Source organism: Cottoperca gobio, chromosome 8 (assembly GCF_900634415.1).
Source record: "Cottoperca gobio chromosome 8, fCotGob3.1, whole genome shotgun sequence".
Classification (NCBI taxonomy): domain Eukaryota; kingdom Metazoa; phylum Chordata; class Actinopteri; order Perciformes; family Bovichtidae; genus Cottoperca; species Cottoperca gobio.
In genome coordinates, this window is record NC_041362.1 from 1368601 (window position 1) to 1391813 (window position 23213).

The 23213-nt window shown below is 45.5% G+C and overlaps 1 protein-coding gene across 8 annotated transcripts in view; it reads left to right on the forward strand.

Moving 5' to 3' along the window:
• LOC115011626 (RNA binding protein fox-1 homolog 3-like) overlaps positions 1-23213 on the forward strand; it is a 332138-nt gene that overhangs the window by 138073 nt on the left and 170852 nt on the right. For all 8 annotated transcript variants that reach the window (XM_029436774.1, XM_029436770.1, XM_029436772.1 and 5 more), the window contains one exon: positions 16707-16799. In XM_029436774.1, the coding sequence (XP_029292634.1) occupies positions 16778-16799 (22 nt within the window). In that variant the 5' untranslated portion in view covers positions 16707-16777. The remainder of the gene's footprint in view (positions 1-16706; positions 16800-23213) is intronic.

The following is a 23213-nucleotide window of genomic DNA, read 5'->3' on the forward strand; positions in this document are numbered from 1 at the left end:
TTCAATCACTCTGTAAACAAGATAAATCCTTTTTAATTGTTCACCTAATAAGTTTAAAATCTGCCATATTTCCCTCACAATCAATAACGCCGACGTCACCTCAGGTTAGTTTAAGAGTCCACATTAACTTTGAATCATATTTGAACATTTTGACCCAAAAGAAACTGTGTGATTCACCTGGCTGCTGCTGCTGACACTTATTTTTTATCTGCAATTATTAACTTCAATGTCACGCCAAAGGCTCCGGGACAACTTTATTTATCTGCATCAATATGCTGCTTTCAAGGTCCCTATCAGTAAAAAGTGCCGGAGTTTGGGGCTCAGAAAGTTTCAGCGTGAGCGCCTGCAGTCATTTGAATGCAACAGTAAGTGCAGGGACGTCAGCCTCCCTGGTGGCAGCAGTAATGAGAGGAACCACAGGAACACACATCGTCGGAGACTTAGCACATTTTAGTTTTGCCCTCTTACCACTTTAGTCCAACAGTTAATGACAAATCAGTGAAGGGGTTAGAGTCATCGTGCACACAGGAGCTAATTAAGTTGATCTCTTAGTACTCAGAGTGTGTGAGTCTCTCAGTCAACACCAGATCAGAGCGTGAGCACATGATCAGCTGATAAATATTCATACATATGAAGTGTCCAGTCACGCTGGTTATCCTGGAGTCGCCTGCTGCGTCACAGTAGCTGTTTGGAAAATTGCTAAAAAGAGAAAAATAGCAAAGTGAGGTATAAAGCAGAAAGAATAAGATAAAACTATTACAAAGTATGCATGTTGCAGGCTCTTATGTTCACACTCCTTTGGTACAGTAGATGTAATGTGTTATTTATAGACCACGGTGGACCATAAAAGCAATGTTACACCTGTTACACCAGACGCATCTTACGGGCTGAAGGTTTGGCAAAAACACTTTTTAACTGCTTTTGTTTTTATTGTCACTTCCCCCCCAAATACCTCATTAAATGCCGATCAAAAAAGCTGCTTCATTTGATCACTTCAACTCAAGGGAAAGGGAAAACACTGCCGTTATTTGTGGCCTTAATATGGCAGATCCTGAGACTTAATCCTTGGCGGAGCAGACATTATGACGCTGTTACATGTGCTCTGCGCTGCTCACTGGATGAGGGGAAGTTCCTCTCAAGGAAAAAGTACATTTGAACTATTTTCCATTCCCAACTAAACACCCAGGCTGGACCCAGATGTCATGTTGCAGCTAGCATCACACGCGAAGTGTCCAGGTCGCCCTGCTGAACCGTGCAGTAGTGTGCATTTGTGAAAGGGGGATGAAGAAGACCACTCTACAAAGCAGTGAAACAAACTGTTGTTTTGCAAACTGTAAAAGAGCAAATGTTGGACCCTCTGCTTTAATGCTCTCTCTCTCAGAAGCGGGCTGAGCAGAGCGGGTACATGGACATGGTGATAAGACCGGGGACGCCGAGGAGACCCGGCACAAATGAAAGGCTAAGTAAGGCAGGCAGGCGATCTTGTCATCGCATTAGCCTGGCCTCATTGTAATTGTGAGGTTGCTGCTGTCAGCCACGGTGCAGCACAGAGCTCCGAGTCAGAGCCAGCGCCCTGGATGAAGTGCTCCGCCAACTGGAGATAATTGAAAATCCAAAAAGACTCGGGCTAATTTGATTACACCCGGCAATCGCTGAATTGTTCCCATTATTAAAGGGATTTGATTATGACATGAAGTCAAGTCATTATTGGAGCTGTACCTTCTGATGGAGGTGTGTGTGTGTGTGTGTGTGTGTGTGTGTGTGTGTGTGTGTGTGTGTGTGTGTGTGTGTGTGTGTGTGTGTGTGTGTGTGTGTGTGTGTGTGAGCATGAAGGTAATTTAGGCGTAAAAGAAATTAAAGAAAAACAGAAGCAGTAAGTGTCTGTTGTAATAGTCCTTTAATCTTTCACTAAAGTGATCCTTCACATTTAGTAAACATGTTGATCCGCTTGAAATGACTTGAAAACTTTTCAGCTCCAGAAGACAACAAGTAGGAAAGTAACCCTCCGACGCCCAGACGTGTCACATGAAGCTGACACGAGTGAGAAGAGCAGCATGGAGGAGAGTGCTCCCCATTAGACCGCTCGTCAGCTGCGAGATAAAGTTATGTGTGTAAAAAGCTGCAGTACAAATAGATATAAAACAATAAAACTACAGTGCTGCTCCGCCCGATGTATATTACATTTGTGAAGGCAGCAGTATGGCTCTGCAAGCTGTTTTTTAATGGATTTCTTGAGAGCAATGGGCACAGAAGCAAACCTGCAGCCGAGCAGACTGTCGTGCACTTTCTGAAATACATCGTCAGGTTTCGACTTTTTCCAGGTTTTAACGGCAGCGAGAGGAGAAAAAAAAATTGCAGCAGTTTTAGCCTTTCACTTTTGATTCATCACTTCCTGAGGACGAGGCGACCCTACCGACAGCAGAGTATAATTTGGGCAAATAGAGTGAAACTACAGCATCTCACTTAGGGGACGAGGGAGAAGCGCTTCTCTGTTTCTGCCCCACTTAAGTGATTTAGGCTGATGGGATGGGTGTGTTTGTGTGGTGCAGCTTTTGGCTCAACGGCGACTCATCTGCGTTTACTTTAGCGAGGATGTTTCCAAGTGGGCACAGGTGAATAAAGGAAAGTTCAATAGTTGGACATGCTCATCGTTCTCACCGTCTCGCCCCTCTCTCTGCCGCTCTATATATATCTCTATCAGCGGAATTCACTGAACTCTCCCATTAAGGCCAAAGACAAGTCGTGTGTAATGTATGCCCCCTCATGCAGCTCCCTCATATTTGCCACACACACTTCCCTCTCCTCTGCCTTTGGGCGCTACATTCATATGAGGGATTAAGAATCCTTTGTCACCGGACCCCATTGACATTTGAGTGAGCATTAGTGAAATTATAACTGCATCTGGACAATATCCAGCCACGCTTTGCTCCCGATGTGACGATGAACTGTGTGTGGAGGGGGGGGGGGAGCGATGTAGCCACATGCTGCGACCAGAAGGGAGCAGTCTTGTGCCTGCGAGTGTGAGTGTTCTTTGGTGTGTGTTTGTGAGTCTGTGCTGTACAGTACGTACACTCGTGCACACGCCGGGTATGCAGAGATGGGAGTGTGGAAGTGTGAAAGAGTGATTTTGTCCCTTTTGTATCTCGGCGAGCGGCGCCCTTAGTTCTGCTTGGATGGAGGTATGTCACAGTGGGGGGAAAAAGGCGCAGCTCTCTTTAAGGCAGGCTTTACCCACTCGAGTGTCCCCATTTGAGACACAGTGCCCAGCTTATCCCCCCTAAAGCACCTTTGACTAGGCCAGCTTCATTCTGCTCCCCCTTAGAAAGAAGGAAAAGAAGGGTTCACCCCACCCTGTCGGACCTCGCACGAGGAGTGTGGGCAACCAGACCGGCAGAGATGACTCATCCTCAGCCTCCCTCCGTCTCTTCCTCCTCCATCTCTCTCTCCTTTAACCAAATTTGAAAGTGATTGTGTTTGTAATTCACCTCTGCGCTTGAATAAAGCTGCGCTCCTATCCGAAATGAGCTTTATATACTGTAGAAGTGTGATGGCTGTTTGTGCTCCCCCCGTCCTTAGTGGCAGCAATAGAACATGAGTGGTTTGAGGTTTATTTATTTATGCCTTTCGGGCTCTCTTTTCCTCTTCATTTTGGGGCTAAGAAATGGCGAGCAAGTGCCGCTGAGGCTGCAGAGATTAGGTTAGCATTGATTGCTTTATTGGTGTGGTTGGATTGTTTCGTATCTGGGAACATTTGATGTAAGCACAGACATTTGTCTTGTCTCGCGCTGTCTCTGTTTCGTCGAAAGATCATTCATTTCTCTCAGTGCGTGGGATTTATTGGTGATACAGAAACAGGGGAGCGAATGCTTTTTGTTATGCACCGTGCATTTCTTTAAATGATGAATGCAGATGTATGTCCAATCTTTGGCCGTGCTATTATCACTCTCGCTGGAGCTGTTGCAAGTAATGTTCCAATTTTAATCAACACCTAATTACATCCAATAATGCACATGTAGCTAATCGGCAATTGTAATTACTACGTAGTGCAGCCTGAGAAGTATAGATCTGACTTGCTTATTGGGAGCTCTGCTGCTGCGGACTGTTTGGACGTACAGCAGCATTGATCATAAAAGTCAATCATGACACACATTATAGTAACTTTTTTATGAGGGCTCTGCAACGTTATGCAATCCCTCCTCCCCAGTTTGATGCCCCTTCCTTTATTTATTGTGCTGAGCTGGTGCTATCCCCTCCAGACCTCATTGTGGATGTGTTTGAGCGCATCAATACCATACTCTTTTGCCATCAACCATCAATAGTCCACCCATTAAAATGTGGAATTGCTTAACGCAACACAGTAAGATGCATTTCTCTGTATGGAGACGGGTATTTGCAAATAGCCCTCAGATCAATGGTCTTTTACTGCCTTCTGAAACCATTGTCTGCAAAACAATTGGAAATCTTTGGGAGAGTATAGTGGGGGCAGCGTGAGAGGAGCTGGAAGAGGCGAAGCGTCCCAGCACAGCGGCAAATTAATTACCCTTGTGAAGAATGAAGGTCTGTGAGATTTGCTTTTTGGGCCATTATCAAGTGACACTGCGAACGATTGTTTGTCCCTCTCTGGGTAATGTAGCCCAAACAATGGTTGGCCCAGGCCATCATATGGATCATTAGCAGCTCACCGTGGGACCTCTTCCTGTGAAGTTGCCCTTCCGGGGGACTGAGGGGCTGCTGGGTCCTCTCCCTCCCTCCTTCCACCAGGGGACAGACAGCTGACAGCCCACCGGAGAAGACGGGCGCTGGCTGCCGCTCATTAGGACTGGATGCACTCGAGTTGGGTCGTCAGAGCAAATCCCAATGGGCGAGAACGCAGCTATTACTGTAACTGTACTGTTGCTGTTGGACTGCTGAGGGACGCCAAAGCTCATGAAGACACCGGAGAGACAAGATGGTGCCCTCCAGTCCAAATGAGAAATGCCAACTGTGTGTTTTTTTGCGGATGGATTTTGCGGCGACTGAAGAGTGTAAAATAATGAATTGCTCTTAAAAGTAGATTCTTCACTCTTAAACAGATGCTGTTAGACTCCATCAGTCTGTGGTGTGAAGTGCATTATAAAGCCTTTTTCTCCATCATGTCACATACAGTGCGTCCCGGAGGAGAGGCACCCACGTTCCCCTTTCAATCAAAAGCAGTCGTATGTCTCGGGCATGTAGCTCCAGCGCCACAGTATAGATTCCCATCAAAGTAATGGCTTGAATTCTGATCCATTGTATGTTCTGAGTCCCGTGTTTTCTACAATTGACTTTTCTTATTACTGTTATACATCAGAGCAAACATGATTAGTCAAGAAGCAAGCCTCAGCTGTTTGATTCCATAGGACTAATGGCCAAACTTGGTGGTTTGTGGATGTGTGTGGTGTTTATTGATGCGACTATTGTTCCCTTGAAGAAGAGATGTTGATGCCATTGAGATGTTTGCCTGCTTTAATAAAGGTCTACAGATATCCACCTCTTCGGTACGGTGGAAACACACCAGATACTTTCCTGAATGCAGAATGTAATCATCAGCATCTGGAGAGTTTATTTCATTGTATCATTAGCATTAATATTTCAAATACAAGACATTTGACGGTGGAATTCTTTTGTCTGAGATTAAAAGAATATCTTAAACATGCTCATACCTTCCACACCCTTTCAAAAACAAGATAACACATGTCATAATTTAAGGCTTTTCCAGCCGCGAGGTTATATCGCCACTAAAACAAACAAGCCGACGAAATAAATGAATAAACAAGTAAAAGAGTTTACCTTGAACCTGTGGTCCAATTTGTTTGTCCAAACAGACATATAATTTAATTCCAGTGCATATTTTCAATGTAGTGTGCATTGCAAGAGAAACACATTTCCCCAGCGAAATGGGAAAAGCCAAACAAAATTGGCAAGGTGCTGATGGATTTTATGTACAGAGGATGCATAATGCCCCGTGTCAAAAAAGCAAAGTGAAATTTCCTGTTAAATATGCAAAATCCCGGCTGTCTATTGAATGATAATGGCTCGGCACCTTGTCGCTGGGTTGCTGACTCCGTTGGCTGCGCTTCAAAGGCCTGTTGACTAACTTTGAAAAGACCTTGTGTTTCCTGACTCTGGGCTTTCTAAGATTGGACAAATGCAGCAGAAAGAGGGCTGTACGAGTGCCAGTCACGGCTTCCCCTGAGACGCCGGAGGGGTGTCAGCCTTTGAAGTGATAAAGACCCACTGTTTCTCAAGACAGCCGTCTCATATGGCCAAGCTCTGTGATGCGCTCGTGTTTTATAAAAATGACCGAGTTGCTTTTGCGCACCTTTCTTTGGTGGGGGGTGGGGGGGTGCTCTTTACATTTTCTGTGAAGTTAGGAGATCTGGGTTCTAGCGTGCTTGTGTGGACACCCTGGTGTATTTGGGGGATGTGTTTCACGGTTAGCACCTTCGTTCCTATGAGTGGAAATCTTGATACGATGATCTATTGGACAACAGAGTGTGGAGAAGGTTTCAATGTGACGATGTGTGTGTGGAAGAACTGGACTGGCCTGTGAACAGCCCCCACATCAACCTCATCCAACCATAGCAGGAGTAACCTGTTAGAGGGGCCTCTGGGCGAACATCTGCTGTTGTCAGCCTCTATTGAAGCCCCAACCCTCTCCACCCTCCACCCTGTCGCCTGTGGAGTCCCTGTTTCCTGTGTGTGATTTGTCTTACAGAACTTTAGAAATATGCACCATGTAAACACAGACTTATATAAATAATAAAGATCCTACAACTAGATCTGTGCCCTCTGCAAAACATGTGGAGTTGGACTTCAGTAGCACATTAGTAGTTGACATGCAGTGAGTGTGATGCTTTCGGGGGCACTGGGGCAGTTGCCCACTTTGCCCGGCAGGTAATCCAGCTTTAACACCTTTCTGGGATGAACTGGAATACCATCTGTGAGCCAGACCTTATCGCCGAACATCAGCGGCCAACTTCACTAATGCTCTTGTGGCTTAATGGGAGAAAATCCCTCACCCAGGTTGTAAAAGCTGGTGGAAAGCCTGAAAGCAGAAGATTTGAGGCTGTTATAGTGCTCCAGCGCTACACAGGACAAGTTCAAAAACCCTGGAATGTGTCCGTGTCCACATACTTTTGGCCATGTTGTCTTCGCCACTTAGCGTAATTCATCACCGCCGTCAACAGGCCTCACCGCTGCGTCCTGATTCCACCAAATCCAGTCTGCATTATGCGCCCGCTAGTTGTTATGTCACATGTGTAAAGGCTTAATAAATGGTGTGTGTAGCTCCACTCCATGAAAAATGGGCTGCTCCTTGTAATCAATGCAGCAGCAACGTGAATCCAGCCGGCCATTATTCTGTTGGCCTAATCATTTGAAGAACCAGAGACAAACTACCACCTGTGCTCTGAGCATTGATCATGTGTAGGTATTCTATTAAATCTAATAATACACTTTCTTTTGGCTAAATCACCCTGCACATTTCAATACCAAATGACTTCTGTTCATTCTATTAAACTGGAACTACTCTCAATTATGTTTCATAGTCCTATTGTCTGATACTAATGAAGATGAAACACTTTCATTTTTCCAGTTAATTAGTTCATATTTAACAAAGGTGCTGTGCCATCAGACTCCAAGGAAGGAGCGTTCTCTTCCTCTCCTTCCTCCCTCTCTGTTTCGCCGTCGCCTCCTATGGCATTGAAAATAATCCTTTTGCCTTTCATCCAGAAATTGTGTCTGTTTTTCTTTCTTTCTTTTTTTTTTTTTTATATTTCGACACTGTTTTAATTGAATTCTTCAAAAGAATCCACCTGATCCTCGGCACATTTTGTATTTTGTTGAATGAGCTTAGGCTTTGTGAATGTACTGATACTCCAGGTCCCGTTGGCAGGCAGAGCCAAGGACAGCTAATTGAAGGTGAATTGATAATGCCCCAGCTGTCTGTGTGTTGCAGCCTCATAGCTGGTCTGCTGTGCGCGTCTTTGATAAGTAATTCATCTGTTTGGCCTCGCAGCACTGCCTTGTTTCTTTCATGTCACTCTCTCTCTCCCTCCCTCTCTCCGTGTGTGTGTGTGTGTGTGTGTGTGTGTGTGTGTGTGTGTGTGTGTGTGTGTGTGTGAAGCCTTGGATGCTCCCTCCCCTAGGCTATGTGTCTGTAGTCATGGTCAACAGGGGGTGAATCCACTGCTCTCTCTGCTCTCACACTCTGGGTCTCTGGGTGGCATTATATTACTTCATCTTTCTCTCCCAGGCTTCATTCTAATTGGATCCGCTCCCAACTAGTCATCCACCTCTCCTCCTCCCAACTCCATCTTCAGAAAACAATCCAGGAGTGATGGTGAGACACCGACTGACTGATGTGACACTGACCAAGTCACCCACGACCTGCTCCCAGACCTCCTGTTGCTGTGAAGCCAACTTCTCTCGCCTCATGCGACCCCCGCCAACCCTGCCCCACCTCGGCTTTCTCAGCGCAATTCATTAACATGTTTGAGGTGGACATGGCGGGCCACAGAGCGGCTTCTGAATCAATGCCCTCGCCTCCCAATCTGCCCTTTATCATGTTAATATGATTTCCATTGATGGAACGCTTTTTCAAAATGGCATCCCTCTATGGTTTTACATATTGACTTTTTAATTCATGGCCCTCAGTGCAGCATCACTCTTGTTGTGCCGCCGCTGCAAGAACGCTCCCAGATCAGAGACGGATGTTGCTTGAGTGTGGAATTGACTTCGGGGCAGTGTTCTTTCTCTTCTTGCTTTGTGCAGCAGTGTGTGTGTGTGTGTGTGTGTGTGTGTGTGTGTGTGTGTGTGTGTGTGTGTGTGCGTGTGCGCGTGTGTCCGGCCCCACCCTCTGCCTCCCTGATGGTGTGTGTGTATTCTCTCGTTAGGCCCGAGCCAAAAAAGTAACAAAAATACAAAACTGCGCTTCAGCTTCATGTCACTGGGGCGATGAGTAAGTCGCCGCTCTGCTAATGTTTCTCAGCAAAATGCAGCGCGGCCTCAACAGTAATAATGTTTATAGCTCATCGCAGTAGCCAGTGGAGAATCGCCTGAACCTGGAACATAACTATAACAGGAAATAGAGAATTTAATGCCCCGTAGAGTTACATCCTACTCGCAGTAAAACACATATTTTATTATATATTGTGAAGTCTGAAGGATGTCTTTCTTCCTGAACAGCTCACGGGCCTGTTGGTGGGAGGATTAAGAGATTTTGTTTTGCACGTTTAATCAAATAAAGTTTCTCGCTCTTCCTCGTGTAAGAAAGAGATCCAGTGTGAAGTCTCTCACGAGCTGTTTCCTAAATAGGTCGCTGGATTCCGCCGCACGTTTCCAACATTCGTTGCATTAGATGTGTTTCCACTAAACTTAACATTTTGTAAATGGTTCATAAGAATCACATAAACAGCTGTTAACGAGGGGGAAACACTTTGAGGCGTTCGCAGAACTGGATGTAGAATTCATGGAGCAGAATTAGAATGTGCATATATTATGTACTTTATATGCACATGGAGTCGCTTTTGTTTTGTAGATTGTAAAGGTCTGAAGTCCTTCATCAGTACTTTGATGTTGGAGAGAATTGTGCATCGATGATGTGTGACGTCGTGTTGCTCCTGATGAAAACACCTTTTTACAGGGTTCCTGCAAATCCCTAAACAGTCCTAAAATGCATTGACTTCATATATCTAACAATGAGAACATAATTGATATTAAAACGGCTTTTTTTTATGACTTTTGAGGAATTGTGTGTAAAATTGGTCGTGAATTTCCTTCCGAGGGGCATTAAAAAAGTCTTTAAGGTGTCCTTCCTTCAGCTGTAAGAAGCCTGTTTATAATAAACTGTCAAATACCAAATAAATGTAAAAACAAAAAGCAGAAGAAGAGTTGAAACGTCATCACGGCCCGACAGAGACATCACGCCGCTGCTGTGAACTTCATCACCACCAACTGTGAGCAACAGTTGCCGGCTCATGAACAATTAAATGGAAATGAAATCATTGTCAGTGCACCAACGTTTGACGCACAGCGATTAAATCATCCAATCACGTGCACGCGTCAGATCATAAAACGCTTCATTTACAGCGGCGGCAGCAGCCAGCCAATCACTTTGTCTTTGCTTTAGCTGTTGACACTGAGCTTCCACCACGTATGTCTGGGGTTCCTCGGTGGAGAGCCTCGCAGATCTATGTTGAGCTCGCTGATTAAGCAATGGCTCTTCTCTCCATTTCAAATGACAAGCTGCCAGGGACTTTGGTTTTAAATTGTGCAATTAGTGATCTGGCATGCTTTGCTTTGGCTTCAGTCAGACTCAAATCCCAGTCCAGGGCCTCGCCGACGCGCAGTCGACAACACATACTCCAGGAGCATTTGTCAGACAAATTCATCTGAGCCTCCACTTCCACTCTGCTCTCTGAGCACACTAACCTTCCTCAAATGTCAGCCAGAGTATTTACTGTCTCACCGGTGGGTAAACAGTGGTGATCCGGGTTAGGTAGCAGCAGATTTACTGGGATTCTTCTCAATCACAGCAGATAATAATTCACTGTTTGTTTGCACTTGTTGTTTTTGTGCAGATGCACAAAATTATGTGGAGTGTGCACTGGCCTCTGCCCAAAAGTTGCACTGCTCCTTATATGCACGGTGTTAAAAATGATCTATTTCCCCGCAGTCATAAATTATAAATATAGTTGCATGTACAATATCCACCTAGGACTGCTATAATAAATCTGCATAATCTTGTTGGGTTTACTGCAGCAAATATATAAATTAGGAGACTCATTTTAGGTTGCAAAACTACAAACCAGCTACCTCTTGATCATTATGTTGGCTCAAAAATGAAAAGTGGCTTATATAACATAATTATTACTGTACTATATAAATAACCTCAGCTTGGATAATATTGGGAACAGCTTAGATAATAGCCTTAATATTTAATTTCCCCTTTGAAGTCGCGGCTGAGTTACATTAAAAGTTCAAGAAGAATATGGTAAAACTTGTCATCACCAACCAAGATTCATTTGAACATGTATTTTTAATAGACTCTTGTAGGAGTGGAGTTTCCAGCTCTGAGAACGGCGGTTTGTTTCATGTGTAAAGTCGAGCATCAGGAGTCGAGCGTCTGACCAGCTGGGATTTAATGTGCCTCGCTGATAGATGAAAAACCTGCTAAGTTGCAGAAAAAAATCTCCTGACTTCCAAGTACCTTTTCCTTCCTGCTCCTCTTGCATTCAGAAGTACAGCTGGATACTAAATATCATTTTTCTGGTTGGCGGAAAGCGACAGTCATCTGCACAACTGGCATTATCTGCCATGTAGCACGGCTGTGTTTGCCGTAGTAATTAACTTTTTAATGCGGCGAATTTTGATATCTATTACAAATTAGCACTATTTCTTTTGGCCGCTTCTCATCGTGGGACACGACAAACACGAGACGCTTGGACACATCAGAATGCTAATGTTCCTCTGCGGCTTCTGTCGCAGTGAAGAAGCGTCGCATCCCTGTAGGAAGCAGAAGACAGCACTCCAGCAGGAAGGAAATTGTAGGAATCATGGCCTCCGGTATATGTCCCAATGTTCAGTTGAGGCTTTCAAATCTGTGAGAGTGATTTTACTGATGATCACTCTCCCTCAGGAACAGGAGCTGTAAATGTTAACAACACAGAGTTTTTAGAATCTGGCACCGGCTGAAATCCCATCTCTCTGCCAATATATCTTTCTGCTGTTTAATACGTCTTGACCCGTCGTCACAGGCGCTGATGGGGAGTAACTCAGGGCATTTATTTAAGTGTAAATTTGAGGTACTTGTACTTTACTGAATGCACAGCGTTTTAACCTTTTTCTTTACTCCTCGACGCTCATCTGCCAGATGTTGCTGCTGCAGCAATTAGGATTTTAGTTTAAAACATAAGATGCATTGTTCTGGATTAAACTGACATGCTAACGTTGTAAAACGTTAGCATTAGCTGCCCCCACATGCTACAGCTGTTTCTGCATCGGATGCACTTTGTCTAATATGATTTGTTCCTTGTTTCCGTCGCTGCTTCGCTTCCTGTCGTGTGATATGTTGGAGTGTTAGCTTGACTACTGTTGTGAATCACAGCAGGTGTTTCTTCATGACACCATCACATGAAGCCGCTCACACCGCTGGACGTGACGTAACGTCCCGAGCCGGACATCGTAGGTGAGAAAGGTCTCCGTGCTTCCTCCTCACGGTCCCACTATGGCAGTTTGTTCTTCTCCCAATGCAAACATAGCAATTACAGGCGCTGTCAGTCACTGTCAGATGTGGCATCGGTGATCAATCCAGCCCATTGGACTCAGGACATTAGACATGAACATACATGCAGGGGAGTTAAATCCTCCCCGAGCTCCCCGGCCTGCTGTTCAATCAGCTTCCTCCGCTGGGATCCGATGGGAATCCATTTTGTGTCGCAGGCTGCTGTTTCTCCTGCAACATCTGTCTATTCCAACCCACAAAGTCTCAACAGTTCCTCCTTAAACTCTTTAGATTACCGGCCAAATGCAGAAATGTGCCAAATGGGTTTGATGAAATAAACATTTCTCTGCCCAAGTGTCCAAAACATCAACGTGAAAAGTCGGGTTCATGCACCAGCCCCTCCCCTGGAGCAGGAAGGCTTTCTTCTACGCCTGCCATGTCACACCGACGTTGGACAGCAAGGCTAACCACAATGCATTGCAGCAGTAAAACGTTGACACCAGTCGTTACAGTCTGCAGCTTTGATAACCGTTCAAAGACATGTTTCATATTCTTCCATCAACAGGTCTTCAGCCAAAGAAAGTGGAGGTGGGTCTGCGGGGGCAGCCTGTGGCGGTGCTGCCCCTCGACCCCCAGATGTGCTCAACACGCCCCTGCCTGTTAGGATCAGCAGGAAATCAATAACTAGAAATAGAAGTAGAAGACAAGTGGGCTACACCAGAGGGATGAACGAAGACATGGTCACAGAATAACTCCTGCAGCCAAGTGAACACAGATTGATGGATTCTCTGGGAGTTCTGTGATCACGCTGGCAAAAGAAAAGCACAACAGCCCCATTCTTAACTTTATTGCATTGTAGCTTCCCGTGCATGCACATTATGCTCATCCGCTCCCCGTCGCTCTCGCACAGCACAACAGATGAAGATCTATAACTAGGATCTCCTGGCTGCAGGGGAGCGGGCGGGGAAAGGTCTTTGTTAGGCGCCTGTAGGCCGTGTCTCCTGCACGGGTAAAGAAACAGCCATTCGCACTGACCTCAGAGCTGTTGTTTAATCATCAGGGCATTTTAATGGCTTGTCAGAGTAATGAAATATGGTCGGAGGCTACCTGGTGCAAACATTACGATAAATCCCTCTCACACGAGCCTACGCGGGGCTTAATGGTTATAAATCATCACTTTGGGGAGAGAAAAATGACAGCTATTAAAATAATGAATGGGATGATTAATTTTTCACATTAAAGATTAAAAGCTATGAGAGGTATCATCAGATATTTGAGCCGCCGTAAACGTTTGAAAGTGAGAGCTTATTTTCCGCACTTTATGACGCCCTCCGTTTCTTCATTGTCATCCGAGTTGCTGCCCCTTCTCTTGTGTTTTTCTCTCCTCTCGTCTCCCCGTGTGCTGGCTGGGTGCGCCCGCCGACACAGGCATTCCTTACACCTAATTTGTGCTCTTGTAAAAGTGCTCTGAGGAAAAGCCTTGAAGAACACTCATTGCTTGAGGCAGTACAGGACCCTCTCAGCCTCTCTGCGGGGGCTCCTCAAGGCTCTCACCGACATTACTTCACACCTCTAAAGCTGTCATACCTATAGCCTTTCACAAGAAGAAGAAGAAGCGCTGGCCAGAGGTACTTTACTTAGTTTTTTGCCCATTTCCTCTCAGTTGTTCTTGTCAGCTTCCCCAGCTACATCTGTTCTCCTGCTAGCGAGAGCTGATTAGTCAACTCTCTGCTTGGAAGTACATGTCGAACAACGACGGTGCGTAATAACACGCGCTCGCCGAGCTGGAATACATCCCCACGTATAGGCAAACTACGGCGAGCTCTCTCCTCTTCGTCAGATGGCTCCCAGGAGAAGGTGCGTTATTGCACATGGATTCCTAATTCAGCTTTCACTTCCAGGGGACTCGCCGTGTTGTTCAGACATATATCACCCAAATTGCGAAGCGAAAGATTAGAGGGGAGAAGCATAATTAGAACATTAATAACCATACATGTTAGAGAACATAAGTAATTGAGTTTTCTATGATGAATGGGAATGTAAACAAAAGGCAGGAGAGTGAGAGCTTCAATTAGATATTCCAAGCAGGGCTCAGCCTCAGCAGAGACGTAGGATTCTCCCACTGTTGCCCAATTATTTCTGTGTTCCCAGGCAATGATAGTATTGCTTGTCCATCTGCAGCCTTCAAAGGGATATTCAAATTGTCTCATTGAAGCAACGGCTCCATTTGTTGGCAGAGAATAAATTGTTGGCTCTAAATTTCTTTATCCGCAGAGAGCAGAGCCAGGTATTTGTGCAGCTAAAGTTATTTACAAAGTGGTGGGAAATTTAAATGACTCCTCCGGCGTTTCCGCGTGCTTCCTCTTTTTCTTCCTCTTTTGATTTCTGCCTGTTTGTGTGTTTGTGTGTGTGTGTGTGTGTGTGTGTGTGTGTGTGTGTGTGTGTGTGTGTGTGTGTGTGTGTGTGTGTGTGTGTGTGTGTGTGTGTGTGTGTGTGTGTGGTCTCTTCTGTTTCCATTTCACATGCTGTCACCGGAGACACGCGTGATGGTCGCCCACACCTCCTTCATGTTCTTCCAGCTCTGCTAATGATCCAGGGACACCAAATAAAGGGCCACTGAAACAAAATGGCCACCTTAGCGGCCCACTTATATCTCAACCCTCCCCTCTCGAATCAATCCTGACATTTCATTGTGCCCTTATAGAAGGTAATGGTGCATTCAGAGGTTGTTACCGATAATGTTGAAACGGTATTGCTTGGTTTCATTGGAACGACGTACTGTAACCTCTGCCTCTCTGCACCTTCTTCTTCTTCTTCTTCTTCTTCTTCTTCTTCTTCTTCTTCTTCTTCTTCTTCTTCTTCTTCTTCTTCTTCTTGTGTTTCCTCTCACGCTGGAGCCGTTGTGTTTACCGCCTCTAATATCTCTACTGGCACAAGTGGGAGCAGCGTTTTTCATTTTCTGTTAACAAGTAACCAACCGGTGTTTGTATTTCCTCCCACTCTGGTGTTCACACAACATGAAGTGAAAACAGCCTTTTAAGCCGACTAGTCAATACGCTGCTTCTAATGTATTATTTACCGCCTATGGGTTGTATATCAGAATGCACTAAACAACTGTTTCGCTTTTTGCAGCCATAATCATGTAGAGAGAAATCACAGAGCCAGATGTCTGGCCCTCATTTTACAGCGTTTATGTTTCCCTCTGAGTTTATGTAAAATTCATCCTTCCCCGTTTTATTTATTCCCCCGTTTTCACAGACTCAACAATTAGTCAATTCCCAATCAACAAGAGAAAAGAAATTGCTTTTAATTACTTTTGATAAATGACAAATTGCGTTGGCATGGCTCCCTGCAAATGCTTAATCAGGTGCGGGGCGGGGTAGGAAGACGTGTGTGGGGAGAAGGGATTTCTGCTGGGATGAAATCAATGCGCTCTCTCTGCGGTTCACCGGCTGGGCTCCTGGGCAGCAGCCAACCCGAGGCCTGCAAAGATACACAAGTCAGCAGAAAAGAGAGGCGGGAGCACGCCGCTGCACGCACGGGCTGAACAGACGTATGTGTGGACTGTAATGTTCGCTCACCAGATTAAATGTTTGTAGACATTGATGCAAATGCACATTCAGACACAATCATGCACGCAATTAGTCACTCTGACCGAAATAATAAAATCACTGCCAGATAATGTTATTACTTAAATGCAATAACACCTGTCTCAATGTGTTGACAATGAAATAAAACCTGATGTGCCCGACGTAATTACAAGAAGCCCGACCATCGTTACCGCTTACACACATCCAGGAGTTATCACCGCAGAGGAAGAGTTTGGATCGGTGGCTTTAAGGGATGTTTCACGATGTTTCCTATCGTCGCAGTGAGGGGGCCAGGTTTGGTACCAACAATCCTTGCACTCGCCAACTACATGTGGCAGCTCGAGCCGTCTGGAGTCAAAGAGTCAAAGAGTTGGACAAATGGATTTGTTTGGAGTTTGTTCAGTCCGTTGTTGGTAGTTTTTGGTCTTGATGCTAAGCTAGGCTAACCACGTCTGGACTTGAGTCACCAGGTATCAGATTAATATTCCAACAAAGCAAATCAACGTAACAAATACTCAATTACAAGCAGATTCTGTCTGTCACAGTATTATCTGCACGGTGTACTTTCGCACTAGTGTGTTAATGAGCAAGCAGTTTTGTAAATGTCGTTGCCCAGACACGACCTGACATCGAGTTTAATCTGCAACATGGCGTCATATTTCTTAACATGATATGTGTTGGTTGAATCTTCACGTGAAAAGAGTTGTTAGTGAAATGTAACAGACACATTTCCCTGTATAATGTAGTGGAGGAGAAGTCTGTACTCACACACACACACACACACACACACACACACACACACACACACACACACACTCCCCTCTCTGTGCTGCAGTCTGTGTTGTAACAGGATCACTTCTCTGTGTCTGCAGGTTCAGCAGCACCTGTGGCAGCAGCAGCCAGTCGAGTGACCCAGCTTCAGCCCGACCGGCTTTACCTGTACATGGAGACCCCCAGCTGGGCAGGTCAGCCTCTCCCTGCGTCTCTAAACTATTAATATACGTTACTGAAACATATGTGCAGGCTTAAAATGAAGCGTGATCTGCAGCTGCATGGACTAAATGTACTTGGTTTGGTGCATCGTCTTTGAGACTAGCTGTGTGTGTTCAGGTACTGAGGTCACTTATCTACGACCTTTACAGGAGAGACGTTCATATTCCTTTCCTTCTTCATGTCCATCAGATATGTTGTTTACATCTGTTCTGATCAGCTGGATACGATCATAATTATTATTATAAGCTACATTTCCACCACTAACCGTGATTCTAAGTTGTTTTCGGGGCCTTTGAACGGACGCCGCTGTGTTTTCTTGGAGGAACATTCTGTTTCTTCTTGTCGTCGACGTTTACTGCGTCTCCTCTCCGACACATGGTGCATCTGGAAGTGAGACAGTACGGCTATTTGTTCTCACCTGGCCTCACACGAGAAGCCAAGCGCTCCAGAGTTTTAGGAAACGGCTCCACGCCCTCTCGCTGTGCGTGCGCCCCTTACTGTAATAAAGCCTGTATGTATGCACGCCTTACTCTCCCCTATTTGGCCATATTGTGCTAATGTGTGCTGGTTAAGTAGCGGAAGACTAGAGAAAGACTCTTATCCATATGCCTGAGAGCCCAGGAGCCGGCGTGATCTCTCCCCAGATGGAGTCCTCTGCCTCCCCGCCCATCCTCCGCGGAGCCATATAGCAGGTGGCAGTGAGGATCAATGGGCCTCCGCCATTACCCTCCTCTCCACTTCACATCTCCAGCCTCATCTCCAGGGGGGGCCCGCGGGGCACGCGCCGCATCTAGCTGCAGCACACCGGGAGAAATAGGGACGTTTTCCATTAGTCTAATTGCTCAGTTATAGTTCTATATTATTGCCGTGATCACCACTGTGGCTTGGTAATGATGGACCTCCCGTGCCCCCACGTATAGCTGGTGGGTGTTATGTCTCCCCCGTCACCCCGCCCATTGAAACTGCACTTGCAGTGGGTGTAGGAGGAGAGGAGGAACTTAATGCTGAGAAGAAAACAGAAGAATAAACAACCAGAGAGAGAGAGAAGAAGAGAGAGAGAGAGAGAAGAGAGAGAATAGAAAGAGAGGATAAGAGAGAGAGAGAAGAGAGAGAGAGAGAGAGAGAGATAGAGAGATAGAGCTATATAGAGATAGAAGAAGAAACAGATAGAGATAGATATAGAGAGAGACATATAGGAGATAGGACCATACCAGAGAGATATTAGAAGAGAGAGAAGATCCAGAGAGTATAGATATATTATCATAGAGAGAGACACATACATACAGAGACAGACAGACATACATCACCACTAAGAAGAGAGACATAGAAGAAGATACCCATATATTAGATATATAGATAGATATAGATAGAGACATACGACATACACGACATACAGACAGAGAGACAGACACAACATAGAGAGAGATATAGACAGAGATATACATGATATCAGAGATACATAGAACAGAGAGAGATAGAGAGAGAGAGAGCAATATAGATATATACATACATAGATACAGATATAGAATACAGATATATAAGCATATATACAGAGATATAGAGAGAGATACGAGAGATAGAGAGAGATGGACAGAGATACAGAACAAGAGATAGATATAGATATAACAACATACACAGAGATGATATACATAGATATATATCATAGATAGACAGATAGACATAGATAGAGGAGAGAGGAGAGAGACAAACAGAGACTGAGATAGAGAGAGAAGAAAGAGAGACAAACAGAGACAGAGAGAGCAGAGAGAGAGAGAGAGAGACAGAGATAAGAGATAAGACAGACATATAATACAAGATAGAAACTCCAGACTAGATGTTTTGATGTAAGAGTTTAATCAAGTAGCCGCAGCTATTTACATTCTCAACAGGTGCAGCATTCGGCTGATTTATGGAACAAACACTGGAGTTCTAGTGCTTGTTCATTTGCCTTCCGCTAAAAAGTGGCAATATGGGGATAATTTGCAATAATTTGCTGCCGCTGTGGCCACTGGTTAAGAATGTTTATATAATCATGATATAATAAGAGAAATGAAAATGAGTTTTCCACGCAGTTCAGGCCCTGTCAAACACAGCTCACGGACTCGCTAAATGATAATTACATTCCTCAAGCACAGTATTACATTCCACCCTCTCACACGGACGGTAAATGGGGGAGTATTATTTTCATTTTAAGGCGATATGACCCAGTATTATTCCCACAGTACAGTGGAAGGTCCCCCCCCCCCCCCCACCCGTCAGCGATTACACGAGAAGTCTTCCATCAGTCAGTCGGATATAATGAATTCATTTACCCTCCAAGACTCTGCCTTTCTTCTTTCTGTTTATAATATCCTATTTGCATAACGTAGTCTCTCATGTTCCAGACGTTGGGGAAGCTTTCGTCTAATCGGCGCTGAATATTTCTCAGCTGACCTGTAGCCCTCCCTGCAGGTCAGCACATACAAGCCGCTTCCTGTTTCCTCCTCTCATGCAGTCCGAGTGTTACTGATGATCCGGCCTCTCCTTCCTGAGAAGGAGAAAACCCTTGGCTGTAATTCCTCTTTTTACTGTTTTTATTATATATATACCTATATATATATATATATATATAGGTATGGGTATTGATCTTTGCCTTTGCTGCAGGGGAGTGTGTTCACTTAAAAGGAACACTGATGTAGCAGAGCTTATTAAACAAATAGGCCAGAGAACAAGGCCACGATCGCTTTGAATCATGAGCAAAGTTTCCCGTCTTAAAGCACTGAATCAAATATGAAACGCTCTGCTAACAAGGTGTGTAATCTATTTTAATCAGATCATATTTTATGAAACAAGGAGAAGGTTGAACTTAAGTAAGAGAGAAAGATGGAGATACTACGGGGGTTGGGGGGGGGGGAGGTTGTATTCTGAAATTGGATGTGACGGCCGGGGACCATGACTTGATTTTACATGCATGGCTTTATAATGAAGCCACGCCAAATGGTCAGTTATGGTTAACTTTAGGGGGGAGCCGGAGCCTCGCCGTAATGGGAGGCTAATCCAGGGCCCATAACGCCTCGACAAGCTGCGGAGCAGAGCTGGAATATGGATGCAGATGTACGTTAGAGGCTCCGGGGCACAAGGAAAGGTCTGTGTTTGTCTGCAAATTGCCGGGTTGCCTGCGGGTGTAACAAGGTCAACAGCACACACACGCTCTCACAGACATAAACAGGATACACAAACACACTCAGTCAGACGCAGAGACCCGCTAACTCGCTCAAAGTGTCGCACAGGAGTGACTTGATGTTGTCATTGCGATGCAGGCCATGCTCCTCTTTATATATCTTTACACTGGCTGCTTCACAGCCGACTGTTTTCAATCACGTTTCTTCTTCGGCTTTTCTTTTTTTTCTTGCGCCATAAATTGTTTCAGATCCTGTGACACTAGACTCAGTTATGAATATATGAATATATATACACTCCGAAGACCTCAGGAAGCTCCACTAGTCAGACAAGGTAATGGATAGAGATGTTATATACTGCTCTGGGAAGCACCACTTGTTAGCCGGGACTTTAATAATCAGAAGGAAACATTTAGTCTGCCCGCACGGCCAACACACACATTCAGTGTGAGCTTAGGGTTGAAGTTGACAGAGTCACACGCTTCCTCTTCCCTCCTGGAAGAAATGAAACCCTCTGCTGTAAATAATCAGACGCAGATGTTATAAAGTGGTCTGAGAAACACCGCTGGAGGAAAACCCGTGCCCAGATTTCAGCGATTACGACACTGGGAGATATTTAACACTAAATATGAGTGTGAAACTGAAGTTGACAGTGTTGTATAGACTCCGTACCGGCTGAAACATAAAAACAAACGCTACACGCTCATGGTAAAGTGCAGATATTAATAGATATCTATCAGAATAGATGGAGAGATATTAGTCACCGCTGTTAGAAAAGCTTCCTGTGGACAAGGCCAGAGAAATCCCCCGACATCAGTCACTGCGTTTCACAGCGAAGACGCTAACAACTAAAGATGACGTGTCACGCTGTCCCTTTTCCTGTTGCGTTATGGTACATTTTCCAGATTTCTATTTTTTCTTTAGGGCCTTGAGAACCCTCCGCCGCCACCTCAGGGGGTGATGAGGGAGAAGGGAGGAAGAGGAGGGGAGCCTGCGTCTTTAAAAGCGAGATGGAGTGAGGGAGTGGGGCGGACGGGTGGCTGGCAGGATTGTGCTGACGGCAGGGCTTTGGTTCAGAGCATGCCCATTAGAGGGAGCCATAAATCCTGGGCTCTCTGGGCCGGGCTGTGTCAGCAGTCCACTGAATGAATTGATTTTAAACGCCACTGAAAAAAAGAGAAAGTGCAAGAGAGAGAAAGGGAGAGAGAGAGAGAGAGAGAGAGAGTGACTATTTAATTCACCCTCCGCCAGAGGCCCACACCCTGTTCCACCCCGCTTCTCAATTCAGGACTGTCGTTGAAAAAAAGGGGGGAGGAGAGAAGTCTAGAAACACTGAAACTGTCACCGGCAACAAGCCCGGGGCTGCACGGCCCCCACGCATTTGATTTAAACAGGAGGGAAACACACAAACCAAATACATAATCTCAAATTCCATACAGCATTTGTTCTCTCACAACCCTCTAATTTCCCCTCTCAGCCTCCCCACATATCTCCCCAGCAGGAATGAGACGTATCGTAAAGAGAGGGAGAAAGACGCAGCTGCATTTGAAATTCAAATGTGTTGGATTTTGAAATTGATGTATGTGTTTATTCATTTACGAGCAGCATCCATGTGTGCATGCATTTATATATTATCAGCAGCGATGAAACGCTGCACAGGAAGCTCGCAGCCAGTCTCTCCCACCGCCCCCCCACCCCCGTGCACCCCCTTGTCTTTGTCTCTTCCTCCAGCCGTCGACGCCGTCCTACGTTCGGGCATCGCACAAAGATATGTCTGCAAACAGACACGCGATAAATTGTGCACGAGGACCGGTTTCAGGCGGTTGTTTATGTAAACACATTTAGTATCTGTGCTAACTTTGTGTTTGTCACACTTTATACCCACGCTCTGACATCCTTCTGTGTACGACCTGTTGGAGTGTCTGCAGACGTGGTGCTGGGGGAGGACTGCTACACACCTGGAACACAGGCAGGTGCACGACCGCGCTCACAAAGCTTAAACATCCAACTGAACTCTACAGGAAGAAGTCTGTTTGATTCTCCCGTGTGATGACGTTGTCCAGGATTTATTACACTGGAGTGCCGGACTCCTTTTGAAGGTGGGGGCCACGTGGAACTAGGTTTGAGTTGTATACGTGGAGAGATATCTGGCTCTTTAGCTGCTACGTGTTTCACTCCCCCCCCCCCCAGCTGTCTCTCATTGGTGCAGGCAGGTCGTGCACCAAAACAACTCACCTGCAGAGCCAGTGATCACTTTCTGTGTGTTTATTCTCAGTCCACACACACACACACACACACACACACACACGCACACACACACACACACACACTCATTTCAATCAGTAGTAATACAAGATTATTGATTGGCGGAGCTTTACATGCTGTAACTGGTTTTGTGAGTTTGTGATGATGGTGAATCGCTCATTTGGAAAACAAAACAATCTGCAAACAAAATCAGTTTTTTAACATGAAAATTATATGAAGGGTGGGGGGGGGTTGTGTGTGTGTGTGGGGAGGGGGGGGGCGTCCTCTCTGGCTCATTACGCTGTTTAAAGAGCCGGTGCCTCAGAATCACCTGCCCAGCTCTACGCTTCAAACAAGCTCAGCCACCAGGGATCATACATCAACTTCTCCATCAGTCCCCCGGCTTCACTTTTTCACTATCCCCCCCCCCCCCCAGGACACGACTCACACACACACTCTCACACACACACACACACACACACACACACACAATCACACACACACACACACACACACACACACACACACACACACACACGTACAGCCCGTGTGGAGGACGGATAGCATCGCTTGTTGAATACTGATGTCACGCCTGCTACAAAGAGAATAATACATGAGTTACAAAGATGTTGTTCTGTGGTGTTCTGAGTGTTCTGAGTGTTCTGTGTTCTGTGTGTTCTGTGTGTTCTGTGTGTTCTGAGTGTTCTGTGTTTCTGAGTGTTCTGAGTGTTCTGTGTGTTCTGAGTGTTCTGAGTGTTCTGTGTGTTCTGTGTGTTCTGTGTGTTCTGTGTGTTCTGTGTGTTCTGTGTGTTCTGAGTGTTCTGTGTGTTCTGTGTGTTGTGAGTGTTCTGTGTTCTGTTGTCTGTGAGTGTTCTGTGTGTTCTGAGTGTTCTGGGTGTTCTGTGTGTCTGTGAGTGTTCTGAGTTGTTCTGAGTGTTCTGTGTGTTCTGTGTGTTCTGAGTGTTCTGAGTGTTCTGTGTGTTC